Source organism: Oncorhynchus nerka, linkage group LG19 (genome assembly GCF_034236695.1).
Source record: "Oncorhynchus nerka isolate Pitt River linkage group LG19, Oner_Uvic_2.0, whole genome shotgun sequence".
NCBI lineage: Eukaryota > Metazoa > Chordata > Actinopteri > Salmoniformes > Salmonidae > Oncorhynchus > Oncorhynchus nerka.
In genome coordinates, this window is record NC_088414.1 from 51,196,537 (window position 1) to 51,210,518 (window position 13,982).

Consider the following 13,982-nt stretch of genomic DNA (forward strand, 5'->3'; position numbering starts at 1 on the left):
TAAACAGTAGCTATAAAAAGTGATTGAGTAGGCTGCATAGATTTCATGACTAGAAGCTCAAAAGACGAAAACGTCATTTTTTTTTTGTAAATTGAAATTTGCTATTGTAAATGTTAGCAACACCTCCGCCTTTGCGGGATGCACGGGGGATATGGTCACTAGTGTAGCCAGGAGGTGAGGCCTCATTTAAAACAGTAAATTCATCAGGCTTAAGCCATGTTTCAGTCAGGCCAATCACATCAAGATTATGATCAGTGATTAGTTCATTGACTATAATTGCCTTTGAAGTAAGGGATCTAACATTAAGTAGCCCTATTTTGAGATGTGAGGTATCATGATCTCTTTCAGTAATGACAGGAATGGAGGTGGTCTTTATCCTAGTGAGATTGCTAAGGCGAACACCGCCATGTTTAGTTTTGCCCAACCTAGGTCGAGGCACAGACACGGTCTCAATGGTGATAGCTGAGCTGACTACACTGACTGTGCTAGTGGCAGACTCCACTATGCTGGCAGGCTGGCTAACAGCCTGCTGCCTGGCCTGCACCCTATTTCATTGTGGAGCTAGAGGAGTTAGAGCCCTGTCTATGTTGGTAGATAAGATGAGAGCACCCCTCCAGCTAGGATGGAGTCCGTCACTCCTCAGCAGGTCAGGCTTGGTCCTGTTTGTGGGTGAGTCCCAGAAAGAGGGCCAATTATCTACAAATTCTATCTTTTGGGAGGGGCAGAAAACAGTTTTCAACCAGCGATTGAGTTGTGAGACTCTGCTGTAGAGCTCATCACTCCCCCTAACTGGGAGGGGGCCAGAGACAATTACTCGATGCCGACACATCTTTCTAGCTGATATGCACGCAGAAGCTATGTTGCGCTTGGTGATCTCTGACTGTTTCATCCTAACATCGTTGGTGCCGACGTCGATAACAATATCTCTATTCTCTCTACACTCGCCAGTTTTAGCTTTAGACAGCACCATCTTCAGATTAGCCTTAACGTTGGTAGCCCTGCCCCCTGGTAAACAGATTAGCCTTAACGTTGGTAGCCCTGCCCCCTGGTAAACAGTGTATGATCGCTGGATGATTCGCTTTAAGTCTAATACTGCGGCTAATGGAGTCGCCAATGACTAGAGTTTTCAATTTGTCAGAGCTAATGGTGGGAAGCTTCGGCGTCTCAGACCCCGTAACGGGAGGAGTAGAGACCAGAGAAGAATCGGCCTCTGACTCCGACCCGCTGCTTAATGGGGAAAACCGGTTGAAAGTTTCTGTCGGCTGAATGAGCGACACCGGTTGAGCGTTCCTACAGCATTTCCTTCCAGAAACCATGAGAAAGTTGTCCGGCTGCGGGGACTGTGCCAGGGGATTTATACTACTATCTGTACTTACTGGTGGCACAGACGCTGTTTCATCCTTTCCTACACTGAACTTACCCTTGCCTAACGATTGCGTCTGAAGCTGGGCTTGCAGCACAGCTATCCTCGCCGTAAGGCGAGTACAGCGGCTGCAATTAGAAGGCATCATGTTAATGTTACTACTTAGCTTCGGCTGTTGGAGGTCCTGATGAATCGAGGTCCTGACGAATCGTGTCCAGATAAAGCGTCCGGAGTGAAAAAGTTGAGGAAAAAAAATATATATATATGAACGGTAATTAAAAAGGGAAACCGTAAAGTTGTCAGGTAGCAAAATAGGTTGGCAACAAAACGCACAGCAACTCGAAAACAAGCCTGTTTTCAAAGAAGTGTGTATCATCCTTGTATGGACCATATAAATTAATGAGCTAAGTCTCTTTTTCATCCACTTTCATATTCAAAAGGATCCACCTTTCTTGCGAATCAATCCTCACTATTTGCACATTCAGATCAACATTTTTGTTAATTAATATCATCACACCCTTTGAGTTCCTTTGTCCATGACAGAAATGTATTTCACCACCCCATTCCCTTTCCCTTTTCCACGCAAGTGGGTTTCCTGTAAACAGTTTATGTATTCCTTTTCTTTTAGCCGGATCTTCTTTTTTTATAATCTGCTAACCATTACAATTATAACTGGCTATACCCCTTACCGTAACCCTTACCGTCACCCCTTACCGTAACTAGATACTATTCTCAGTCTAAATTGACCATAGTTAGTGCTTGTAAAGTCACTGTCATCAGAGGTATTATGAAGGTCAAAACTAGAGCTTTTCAAATGTCTGATATTTAGAATTCAATAAATAGGTTATAGCAATATTTGTTTTATTCCCTTGCCTGTTTGCCTGTGAGCCAATGCCACAGATGTTAGAAAATTGAGACAAGATATTATTTGTGTAGCAAATCTGAGTAGGTTGATGTGTATGATATTGGATGTGATATAGTGAGAGTGTGTACGATGTCTATATAAGAGTAAGACGATAATCTGTGATGTCCAAATAAATAATAACCCATTTGCATGGTTGAGTGTCTATGTGTGTGACATGTAGTGCGTATAGCCTTGATATACATGATGATAATTGTAATCCATATCGTATCGCCGTCATAGTTGCATCATAATAAATTTAACATAATTGAAGAACACATCCCAACACTTCCATAGCAATTGACGTTTCACATGATCATGAAAGAGACCTTGCATTACTCTAGAGACGGCTTCACTACAGTACAAATGTATCCCGTACAATATGTTATTATTCCCCAATGCCCCTACTCTGATATCTTCCCCAGTATGTTATTATTCCCCAATGTCTCTACTCTGATATCTTCCCCAGTATGTTATTATTCCCCAATGTCTCTACTCTGATATCTTCCCCAGTATGTTATTATTCCCCAATGTCTCTACTCTGATATCTTCCCCAGTATGTTATTATTCCCCAATGTCTCTACTCTGATATCTTCCCCAGTATGTTATTATTCCCCAGTATGTTATTATTCCCCAATGTCTCTATTCTGATATCTTCCCCAGTATGTTATTATTCCCCAATGTCTCTACTCTGATATCTTCCCCAGTATGTTATTATTCCCCAATGTCTCTACTCTGATATCTTCCCCAGTATGTTATTATTCCCCAGTATGTTATTATTCCCCAATGTCTCTACTCTGATATCTTCCCCAGTATGTTATTATTCCCCAGTATGTTATTATTCCCCAATGTCTCTACTCTGATATCTTCCCCAGTATGTTATTATTCCCCAATGCCCCTATTCTGATATCTTCCCCAATATGTTATTATTCCCCAATGCCCCTATTCTGATATCTTCCCCAGTATGTTATTATTCCCCAATGCCCCTATTCTGATATCTTCCCCAATATGTTATTATTCCCCAATGTCTCTATTCTGATATCTTCCCCAGTATGTTATTATTCCCCAATGCCCCTATTCTGATATCTTCCCCAGTATGTTATTATTCCCCAATGTCTCTACTCTGATATCTTCCCCAATGTCTCTATTCTGATATCTTCCCCAGTATGTTATTATTCCCCAATGTCTCTACTCTGATATCGTCCCCAGTATGTTATTATTCCCCAATGCCCCTATTCTGATATCTTCCCCAATATGTTATTATTCCCCAATGCCCCTATTCTGATATCTTCCCCAATATGTTATTATTCCCCAATGCCCCTATTCTGATATCTTCCCCAATATGTTATTATTCCCCAATGCCCCTATTCTGATATCTTCCCCAGTATGTTATTATTCCCCAATGCCCCTATTCTGATATCTTCCCCAATATGTTATTATTCCCCAATGCCCCTATTCTGATATCGTCCCCAGTATGTTATTATTCCCCAATGCCCCTATTCTGATATCTTCCCCAATATGTTATTATTCCCCAATGCCCCTATTCTGATATCTTCCCCTTGCTTGTTGTAAGCATATATAAACTTGTAGACGAATACATCAAAAAGATGACAAACAATAAACACATTAAATTATAAAACAGTTCTCGACAATAGAGGGAGAGGGAGAGAAGAGAAGAGAAAAGAGAAAAAGAGAGAGTGAGAGAGGAGAGCGAGATCAGGTGTGTGTATGTGTATGTATTAGTATATGTGTCAGCAAGCATGTAATTGAGTACGTGTGTTCATATCCACTTCATAATGTTCAGATATTTTAAACAGTTCCCATACCTTCTTTCTTTTGTAACCTGAAATCCCTGTAGAATTTAATACAGCCACGGTGTTATGGAGCTGTCTCGGAATAGCTGTCCATCTATAAAGAGTTTCTCCACAATGATGAAGGCACGCCTACCATCCGTCCTTTGCTGACTTTGTACCGTATATAGTCTCTTACGACGTTTGTTTATCTCCCTTGGAAATTGGTCATTGAGACCGTGAAGCTCCCTTCCTCTGCTTTTGATCAGCTCCTTTTGTTGGTAGTGTTCAAATTTTGCGATGATCGTCGGGGACCCTTGGTCTTGTCGCTTCGAGCTCCATGTCTTGTTACTCGGTGGAAAGCCACCTTGGTTACAGTCTCTATAGGAAGTATGAAGGCGGATTGCATGAATTCTCGGATCGCGCCCACTGGATTATTGGATGCGTCCTCAGGAACCCCAGAACAAAAATGATTTTCACGCATGCTACGACATTGTATGTCTAGTAGCGACTCCTCATCACCCTGTTATCCCTGAGTAGACAATCCATGTGGGAATCGTGGATTTTTACCTTGACTGTGAGTGTCTTGTTTTCTCTTTGGAGCGTGAGAATTTCACTTCAAGTTCCACTTTGCGACTATTAAATCTTTCGCACAATCATGATACAAGCTTGTCATATTAAATTACACATTTGAGAACCGTAATTGCAACCACAAATCTCAATGTACGACCACTAAATTCTAATTACAAACTTGCGTAGTTCTGTCATCATTATAATGCTATAGTTCTTCATCATCTGTTAGTATTAACACTACACAACGCCTCTCTCCTATTTGACCTAAAAAGTTTGTGTGTATGCATTGATATGTAGACTACGTGTGCCTTTTGAAAAAATGTATGTAGTTCTGTCCTTGTCTATTGATGTTTTGTATTATGTCATTTTGTATTATGTTTCATGTTTTCTGTTGAACCCCAGGAAGAGTAGCTGCTGCTTTTGCAACATCTAATGAGGATCCTAATAAAATACCAAAACACAAAATACCAAATAAATAAATATATTTAAATACAAATAGATATTTTTTATTATTATAGTTTATTTTACCTTTATTTAGCTAGGCAAGTCAGTTAACAACAAATTCTTATTTACAATGACGGCCTACACACACACATTAACGTAATGTGTGTGTGCAACGTAGTGTGTGTGTGTGTAACATGTAGTGTGTGCATAACATAGTGTGTGTGTATAATGTGTTTGTGTATAAAGTAGTGTTTGTGTTACATATTGTGTTTCTATGTAACATAGTGTGTGTAAGGTTGTGTGCGTTATGTTGTGTGTGTATTTAATATAGTGTGTGTGTGTCCTCTCCCCAGTCGGTCCTGATATTCCCCAGATAGATGTGACTCCCTACAGTATAACAGACAGAGGATACTCTGCTCAGGAGAGACAGACGGTCTCTCTGCTCTGCCAGGCCCAGTCCAACCCACCCAGTCAATATGTCTGGTTCTACAACAACAGGTATGCCTTAACACACACATACAAACACACACTCAATCCTTAATCATTATATGTTATAATTATTTGTTTGTTTTGTTTTCAAAATGCACGTTTCACTTGCACATTTTTGGCTAGGGTCAATTCAGTTCCACCACAATAACCGACACCTGATGTCAGAGATGTAACTGCATTGGAGCTGTCACATCAGGCTTCTGGCGTAATACAGGTTCAAAAGTATTTGGACACTTTTTGTTGTTTTGTATTTCAAATGTTACAACAACTATTAAAGTGCAGACTGTCAGCTTTAATAATGAGGGTATTTTCATGCTAATAGTTTGAACTGTTTACAAATTACAGAACTAATTGGACATAGTCCCACACCTTTTTAGGGGACCAAAAGTATTTGGACAAATTCACTTATATTTGTTTATTTGTATTTTATTTAACCTTTATTTTAATAGGAAAAGTCTGTTGAGACCCAGAGTCTCTTTTTCAATGGAGACCTGGCCAAGAAGGCAGCAACAATTAATACATTGCAGAATTAAAACACACAACAATACAATACAACATGATCCCGCATAAAACAAGCATTTACACTCCTCTGTAACAGAGTCGCCATTCAACATTTTAAATTAATTCAGTGGCACTAACATATCTAGATTGTAGACTATTCCATGCCTCTGGTGCAGAAGACGAGAAGGCAGTCTTGCCTAATACTGTAAATGTCCTGGGGACTTTAAGCGCAGTTTAAGTCGGAAGTTTACATACACCTTAGCCAAATACATTTAAACTCAGTTTATCACAATTCCTGACATTTAATCCTAGTAAACATTCCCTGTTTTAGGTCAGTTAAGATCACCACTTCATTTTAAGAATGTGGAATGTCAGAATAATAGTAGAGAGAATGATTTATTTCAGCTTTTATTTCTTTCATCACATTCCCAGTGGGTCAGAAGTTTACATACACTCAATTAGTATTTGGTAGCATTGCCTTTAAATTGTTTAACTTGAGTCAAATGTTTTGGGTAGTCTTCCACAAGCTTCCCACAATAAGTAGAGTGAATTTTGGCCTATTCCTCCTGGCAGTGCTGGTGTAACTGAGTCAGGTTTGTAGGCCTCCTTGTTCGCACACACTTTTTCAGTTCTGCCAACACATTTTCTATAGGATTGAGGTCAGGGCTTTGTGATGGCACTCCAATACCTTGACGTTGTTGTCCTTAAACCATTTTGCCACAAATTTGGAAGTATGTTTGGGGTCATTGTCCATTTGGAAGACCCATTTGCGACCAAGCTTTAACTTCCTGATGTCTTGAGATGCTGCTTCAATAGATCCACATATTTTCCTACCTCATGATGCCATCAATTTTGTGAAGTACACCAGTCCCTCCTGCAGCAAAGCACCCCCACAACATGATGCTGCCCCCCTGTGCTTCACGGTTGGGATGGTGTCCTTCGGCTTGCAAGCGTCCCCTTTTTCCTCCAAACATAACAATGGTAATTATGGCCAAACAGTTATATTTTTGTTTCATCAAACCAGAGGACATTTCTCCAAAAAGTATGATCTTTGTCCCCATGTGCAGTTGCAAACCATAGTCTGGCTTTTTTATGGCAGTTTTTGGAGCAGTGGCTTCTTTCTTGCTAAATTGTCTTTCAGGTTATGTCGATATAGGACTTGTGGCAGAGTTGTGCAGACTCAGGACAACTGAACTTTGGAAGAATATGCAGATTTAAAGAGTAGTCCATAATTTGCTTTCTAATGATCATGATTTTTTCCTCAAAGAAGTTCATGAATTTATCACTGCTGAAGTGAAAGCCATCCTCTTTTGGGGAATGTTGCTTTTTAGTTAGCTTTGCGGCACTATCGAAAATAAATGTAGGATTGTTCATATTTTCCTCAATTAAGTTAGAAAAATAGGATGATCGAGCAGCAGTAAGGGCTCTTCGGTTCCTCAATTAAATAACTACATATTTGTAGGATGACACTTTTTCAATGGACAAGCCACCAGATGTGACAATGCAAACCTTCTCTGGCTGAGTGCGAGATCTGGTAAAGGTCATGACTTTTGTTTTTTGTGCATTCAAAACCAGTTTGAGGGGAGGCCTGCACTGACTGAAAAGCATTGTGATGCTGGTCATTTGAACATCTTGGCAATATTCTGTTATAATCTCCACCCGGCACAGCCAGAAGAGGACTGGCCACCCGTCATAGCCTGGTTCATCTCTAGGTTTCTTCTTAGGTTTTGGCCTTTCTAGGGAGTTTTTCCTAGCCACCGTGCTTCTACACCTGCATTGCTTGCTGTTTGGGGTTTTAGGCTGAGTTTCTGTATAGCACTTTGAGATACCAGCTGATGTAAGAAGGGCTATATAAATACATTTGATTTGATTTGATGATTGTGGAGCTCTTCAACAGCCTGAACCAGAGAAGGAGCACATGAATATATGACTGTATCATCTGCATGTAGATGCAACTTTGCTTGTTGCATCCCATTTCCCAAATCATTAATACAAATTGAGAAAAACAGAGGAACTAAAATAGAACCCTGGAGCACACCTCTATTAATCTCTAGAAAGCTAGACCAGCTATTGTCAGTATATACACTTGTGTTTTGTGTTTTGTCAGAAAAATAGTTCCCAAACCAATTTACTTCCCCTTCATTGAGACCAGTGTTACTGAGTCGAGCTAGCAAAAATGCATGGTCAACTGAATCAAATGCCTTTGATAAATCAACAAACAGAGCACTTGCTTTTTATCAAGTGCTTTTATGGTGTCATTTGCCACTGATATAGCTACAGTTTGTACTTGTATTTATTATGGATCCCAATGCAGCAGCTACTCTTCCTGGGGTCCGGCAAAATTAAGGCAGTTATACAATTTTAAAAACAGATTTCACAACACATTAAGTGTGTGCCCTCAGGCCCCTACTCCACTACCACATATCTACATCACAAAATCCATGTGTATGTGTTATCATGTGTTGTATGCATGTGTCTGTGTTTTTTAAATGTTTTTGCTTCCCAGTCCCTGCTGTTCCAAAAGGTGTATTTTTTATCTGTTTTTTTAAATCTGAATCGACTGCATCAGTTATCTGATGTGGAATAGTTCCATGTAGTAATGGTTCTATGTAGTACTGTGTGCCTCCCATAGTCTGTTCTGTACTTGGGGACTGTGAAGAGACCTCTGGTGTCATGTCTTGTGGGGTTTACATGGGTGTCTGAGCTGTTAAACAGACAGCTCGGTGCTTTCAACATGTCAATACCTCTCACAAATTCAAGCAGTGATAAAGCCAATCTCTCCTCCACTTTGAACCAGGAGATTGACATGCGTATTATTCATGTTTGCTCTCTGTGTACATCCAAGGGCCAGCCGTGCTGCCCTGTTCTGAGCCAATTGCAAGATGTTTTAAATATTGGTTATAATCTCAGCCAGGTATTGTATATATGTGACTCACCACCTGGATTCGGTCTTATGTAGCAAAATTTGAATTTGTATTTTTTACATTGGATAAAAGTAGAGACTCAGAGCTAAAAAATGATATATCATACCCTGCATTTGAGGAACAATGGGAAATTAATTCTGCTTTGCAAGTTGATCAACTTGTCAACTCACTTTTGAGAAAATTACCTTTAAATGTTTTGGTATCTAGTGAAGAGCTCTTCTTTGTCTACACCCATTCAGCATCGTTCACACCCTCTTAAGCTTTAGCCCCACCCATCTCGTTTCGCTCTCGGAGCGTTCAGATCGCACGCTTGATGCTCTGGCCGATGACATGAAACCAGCCTTGCTGGCAACAATTTCATGATGCTTTTTTTGCAGACTTTTACTGCAATATTCAACAGGTGTTGTACACACGTCACGTAACGTTAGCGAATGAACACAGTGCCAACAATTCCACAGTGATGGGAGCTAACCAACCACGTTCAATGTTAGATAGCTAACTTTAGGATCTAACTAGAAAAGCAAATGGCTCTGGGATACAAATAATAACATCAGCTAGGGAGCCAGCCAGCTATCAATAGCTAGCTAGCTAAAAACACTTTAGCTTAAGACATACAGCTAGCTTGCTAGGTAAACAATGAACCTAGTTAGGTAAACAAAGTGCAAGATCACACACACGTCACGCAACGTTAGCTAACGAGCAAGCCAGCTAATATTAGCTAGTTAAACAACAATGAACACAGTACCAAATCATGTCGTTACTACCCTGCATGAATATGCTGGGAGTTAACCAACCAGGTTCAATGTTAGCTAGCTAACATTAGGCTCTAACTATAAAAGCAAAAGGCTCTGAGAAACAAATAATAACGCCAGCTAGGGAGCCAGCCAGCTAAAGTTAGCTAGCTAGCTAACAGTACACTTTTGATTAAAATGAAACTACTTCCTGTCAAAATTAAAAATGTTTAATATCTGAAAATGTAGCAAGCTAACGCGAGACTATCTTAACTCTATACATCATTATGCATGATGTACGCGTCTCCCTGTCAGGAATGCCACAGTTGCCCTTAGTTTGAAGATATGTGATCTCCTGTGAAGTCGTGACATGCGACATACGCATTGTTTCCTGAATCGGGTGACATATTGGGTGACTAATCCCAGTCATGTGTTTTATATATTTATTCTAATCCAGCCAGGTGTTTTATATATTGGTTCTAATCCCAGTCATGTGTTTTATATATTGGTTCTAATCCAGCCAGGTGTTTTATATATTGGTTCTAATCCCAGCCAGGTGTTTTATATATTGGTTCTAATCCAGCCAGGTGTTTTATATATTGGTTCTAATCCAGCCAGGTGTTTTATATAATGTTTCTAATCCAGCCAGGTGTTTTATATATTGGTTCTAATCCAGCCAGGTGTTTTATATATTGGTTCTAATCCCAGCCATGTGTTTTATGTATTTGTATTTATTAGGGATCCCCATTAGCTGCTGCCACTCTTCCTACGGTCCAAACACCAAAGCACATTTACATATACAGTGGGAAGAAAAAGTATGTGAACCCTTTAGAACCACATGGATTTCTGCGTAAATTGGTCATAACATTTTATCTGATCTTTATAACAGAAATAGACAAACCCAGTCTGCGTTAAACTAATAACACACAAACAATTATATTTTTTATGTCTTTATTGAACACATCGTGTAAACATTCACAGTGGCAGGTTGGAAAAAGTATATGAATCCCTGGGTTTAATAACATGTTGCCCCTCCTTTGGCAGCAATAACCTCTGTAGCTTTTTATTGGTTTGAATTCCAGACAGGTGTTTTTTGTGTTGGTTATAATCCAGCCATGTGTTTTATATATTGGTTTTAATCCCAGCCATATGTTCTATAAATTGCTTCTAATCCCAGCCAGGTGTTTTATAAATTGGTTTCAATCCCAGCTAGGTGTTTTATATATTGGTTCTAATCCAGCCAGGTGTTTTATATATTGGTTCTAATCCAGTCAAGTGTTTTATATAATGGTTCTAATCTAGCCAATTGTTTTAGAAATTGGTTCTCATCCAGCCAGGTGTTTTATATATTTGTTCTAATCCAGTCAATTGTGTTATGTATTGGTTCTGATCCACCCAGGGGTTTTATATATTGGTTCTAATCCAGCCAGGTGTACACGGGATCCCAGTTCACTATCCCTTGGATTATGCGGATGAACACAGGTACCTATGCCTGTCTGGCTCAGAACACATACCTCAAAACCCGCACTCGCAAGACCATCAGCCTCACCGTCTTCTGTGAGTAACCTCTGACTTCTAAACCCTGAACTCTAACCCTTGACCTTTAACCCCTGATCCCCATCTCTCGAATTTAAATGTGATGCATTTCAAAGTGCTTAAACACATAAAATACTAAAAGATAAAAACTAGGCAAAACAAAATTGTAAAACAAAATTAGACCAAATAAAATAGTAAAACAATAATTAAATACTAACAGTCTATCTGAGATTAATACAAATATATAAAAATAAGATACACCTATGAAATGGGAGAGTTAATCAAATAGATTGTATGTCTAAAAACACCATACAGTATGTAACAGCACAGCTAAAAAAAGGTGTTTTTTAAGATCCTTCTTAGTGGCTGAAGGCAGCCTCAGTAAACGTTTAGGTTTTGACCTTTGAACAACTAAAAGGCCAGTGCCAGATGATTTGAGGGACCAACTGAGCACATATATGACCCACCACGTGGATTCAGCCCTTTGTAGCAAAATTTGCAATTGTGTTTTTTACATTGGATAAAAGTAGAGACTCAGAGCTCTAAAATTGTATATTATACAATGTAGTTGAGTAATCATGGAAAAGTCATTCTGCTTTGAAAAGTTGATAAACTAGTAACCCTCACTTTTGAGAAAATCTGGTACACTACCTGCAGAGCTCTCCTTCGTCTACACCCATTCAGCATCATTCACACTCTTTAGCCCCACCCATTCAGCATCATTCACACTCTTTAGCCCCACCCATTCAGCATCATTCACACTCTTTAGCCCCACCCATTCAGCATCATTCACACTCTTTAGTCCCACCCATTCAGCATCATTCACACTCTTTAGCCCAAGAAAGATGGCAGACCAATCCGAGCTCATCTCTCAACATGTCCAGCCCGTCCATTATCTCAACCAATCATAGCTAGGGGGACGGTTCCTGTATTTTTCGTGGCTAAACCAACTACAGTAGGGTCGTAATTCAACAATTGTTTTCATATTTAGAGATGACAAGACTGTTATTAAAACACAATGAAAGTGAACATGTTCCAAAAGGCATTTCAGACCAAATATTGCATTTTGAATAAATAATAAATATAAATAAAAAAAATTAAAATAATAATAATATAATTATAATAATAATAATAATAATAATAATAATTAATCATAATAATAATTTAAGAAATGAAACTTTCAAGTGCCTCTCCTGTGAAGTAGTGACATGCGACGGCTTCTTGAAACGGGTCACATATCTTAACAGCCAGGCAGGTATTCAGGTGCAAGGCCACGTAGTGCTTTCAAAATCAATTCTAAAACGAACAGGCAACCAATGCAGGGACTTTTTTTACGTGTATTGTCTCCTTCTGGTCTTAGCGAGCACACGTGCTGCTGTATTCTGAATTAATTGGAGTTGGCTAATGTTTTTTTGGGGAAGACCAGAGAACAGAGCATTGCAGTAGTCAAGCCTGGTAGTGATAAAATAATGCATTAGTCTCTAAGTGTTGGCCCGGCAGAGAAACAGAGTTTTGCAAAATTTGTAGGACTTACACAACTTCTGACCACAACCAAACAACTTCTGACCACAACCACACAACTACTGATAACATAACTACTTACCATTCAACTGCTGGCCACAATTACTGGCCACAACCACACAACGTCTAACCACAACCACACTACCGCTGACCACATATAGTCACCACAACCATACAACTATTGACCACAACCATTCACTTCTGAACACAACCACACAACTAAAAACAACGTCTAGTGATCACAACCACACAGCTTCTGACCACAACCACACAACTTCTAACCACAACCACATAACTGCTTACCACAATTAGTGACCACAACCACACAACTACTGACCACAACCACACAACTTCTGACCACAACCACACAACTTCTAACCACAACCACATAACTGCTTACCACAATTAGTGACCACAACCACACAACTACTGACCACAACCAGACAACTTCTGACCACAACCGCACAACTTCTGACCACAACCGCACAACTACTGACCACAACCACAAAATGTCTGACCTAAACCACACAACTTCTGACCACATGTAATGACCATTACCACACTACTACTGACAACAACCACACAACTGTTGTCCACAACCACACAACTACTGACCACAACCACACAACTGTTGACTGCAACCACACAACTACTGACCATATCTAGTGACCACAACACACAACTAGTGACCACAACCAGTGACCACTACCACACTACAACTGACCACAACCACACAACTTCTGACCACATTTAGTGACCATTACCACACTACTGACAACAACCACACAACTTCTGACAACAACCACACTACTGCTGACCACAACTTCTGACCACAACCAAATAACTACTGACCACAACCACACACCTTCTGACCACACAACAACTGACCACAACCACACTCATTCTGACCACACAAAAACTGACCACAACCACACAAATTCTGACCAGAGAACTACAAAGTACTCATCTCCTGACCAAAACTACTGACCACAACCACACAACTTCTGACCACAACCACACACCAACAGACCACAACCACACAACTACTGACCACAACCACACAACTTCTGACCACAACCGCACAACTAGTGACCACAACTAGTGACCACTACTGACCACAACCACACAACTTCTGACCACATGTAGTGACCACTACCACACTATTACTGATAACAACCACACAACTTCTGACAACAACCACACTACTGC

At 39.9% G+C, this 13,982-nt stretch overlaps 1 protein-coding gene across 1 annotated transcript in view; it reads left to right on the plus strand.

Moving 5' to 3' along the window:
- LOC115120155 (hemicentin-2-like) overlaps nt 1-13,982 on the plus strand; it is a 194,911-nt gene that overhangs the window by 121,266 nt on the left and 59,663 nt on the right. Inside the window, exons 19-20 of the mRNA XM_065005028.1 lie at nt 5,425-5,569; nt 11,143-11,273. Of these exons, the coding sequence (XP_064861100.1) occupies nt 5,425-5,569; nt 11,143-11,273 (276 nt within the window). The remainder of the gene's footprint in view (nt 1-5,424; nt 5,570-11,142; nt 11,274-13,982) is intronic.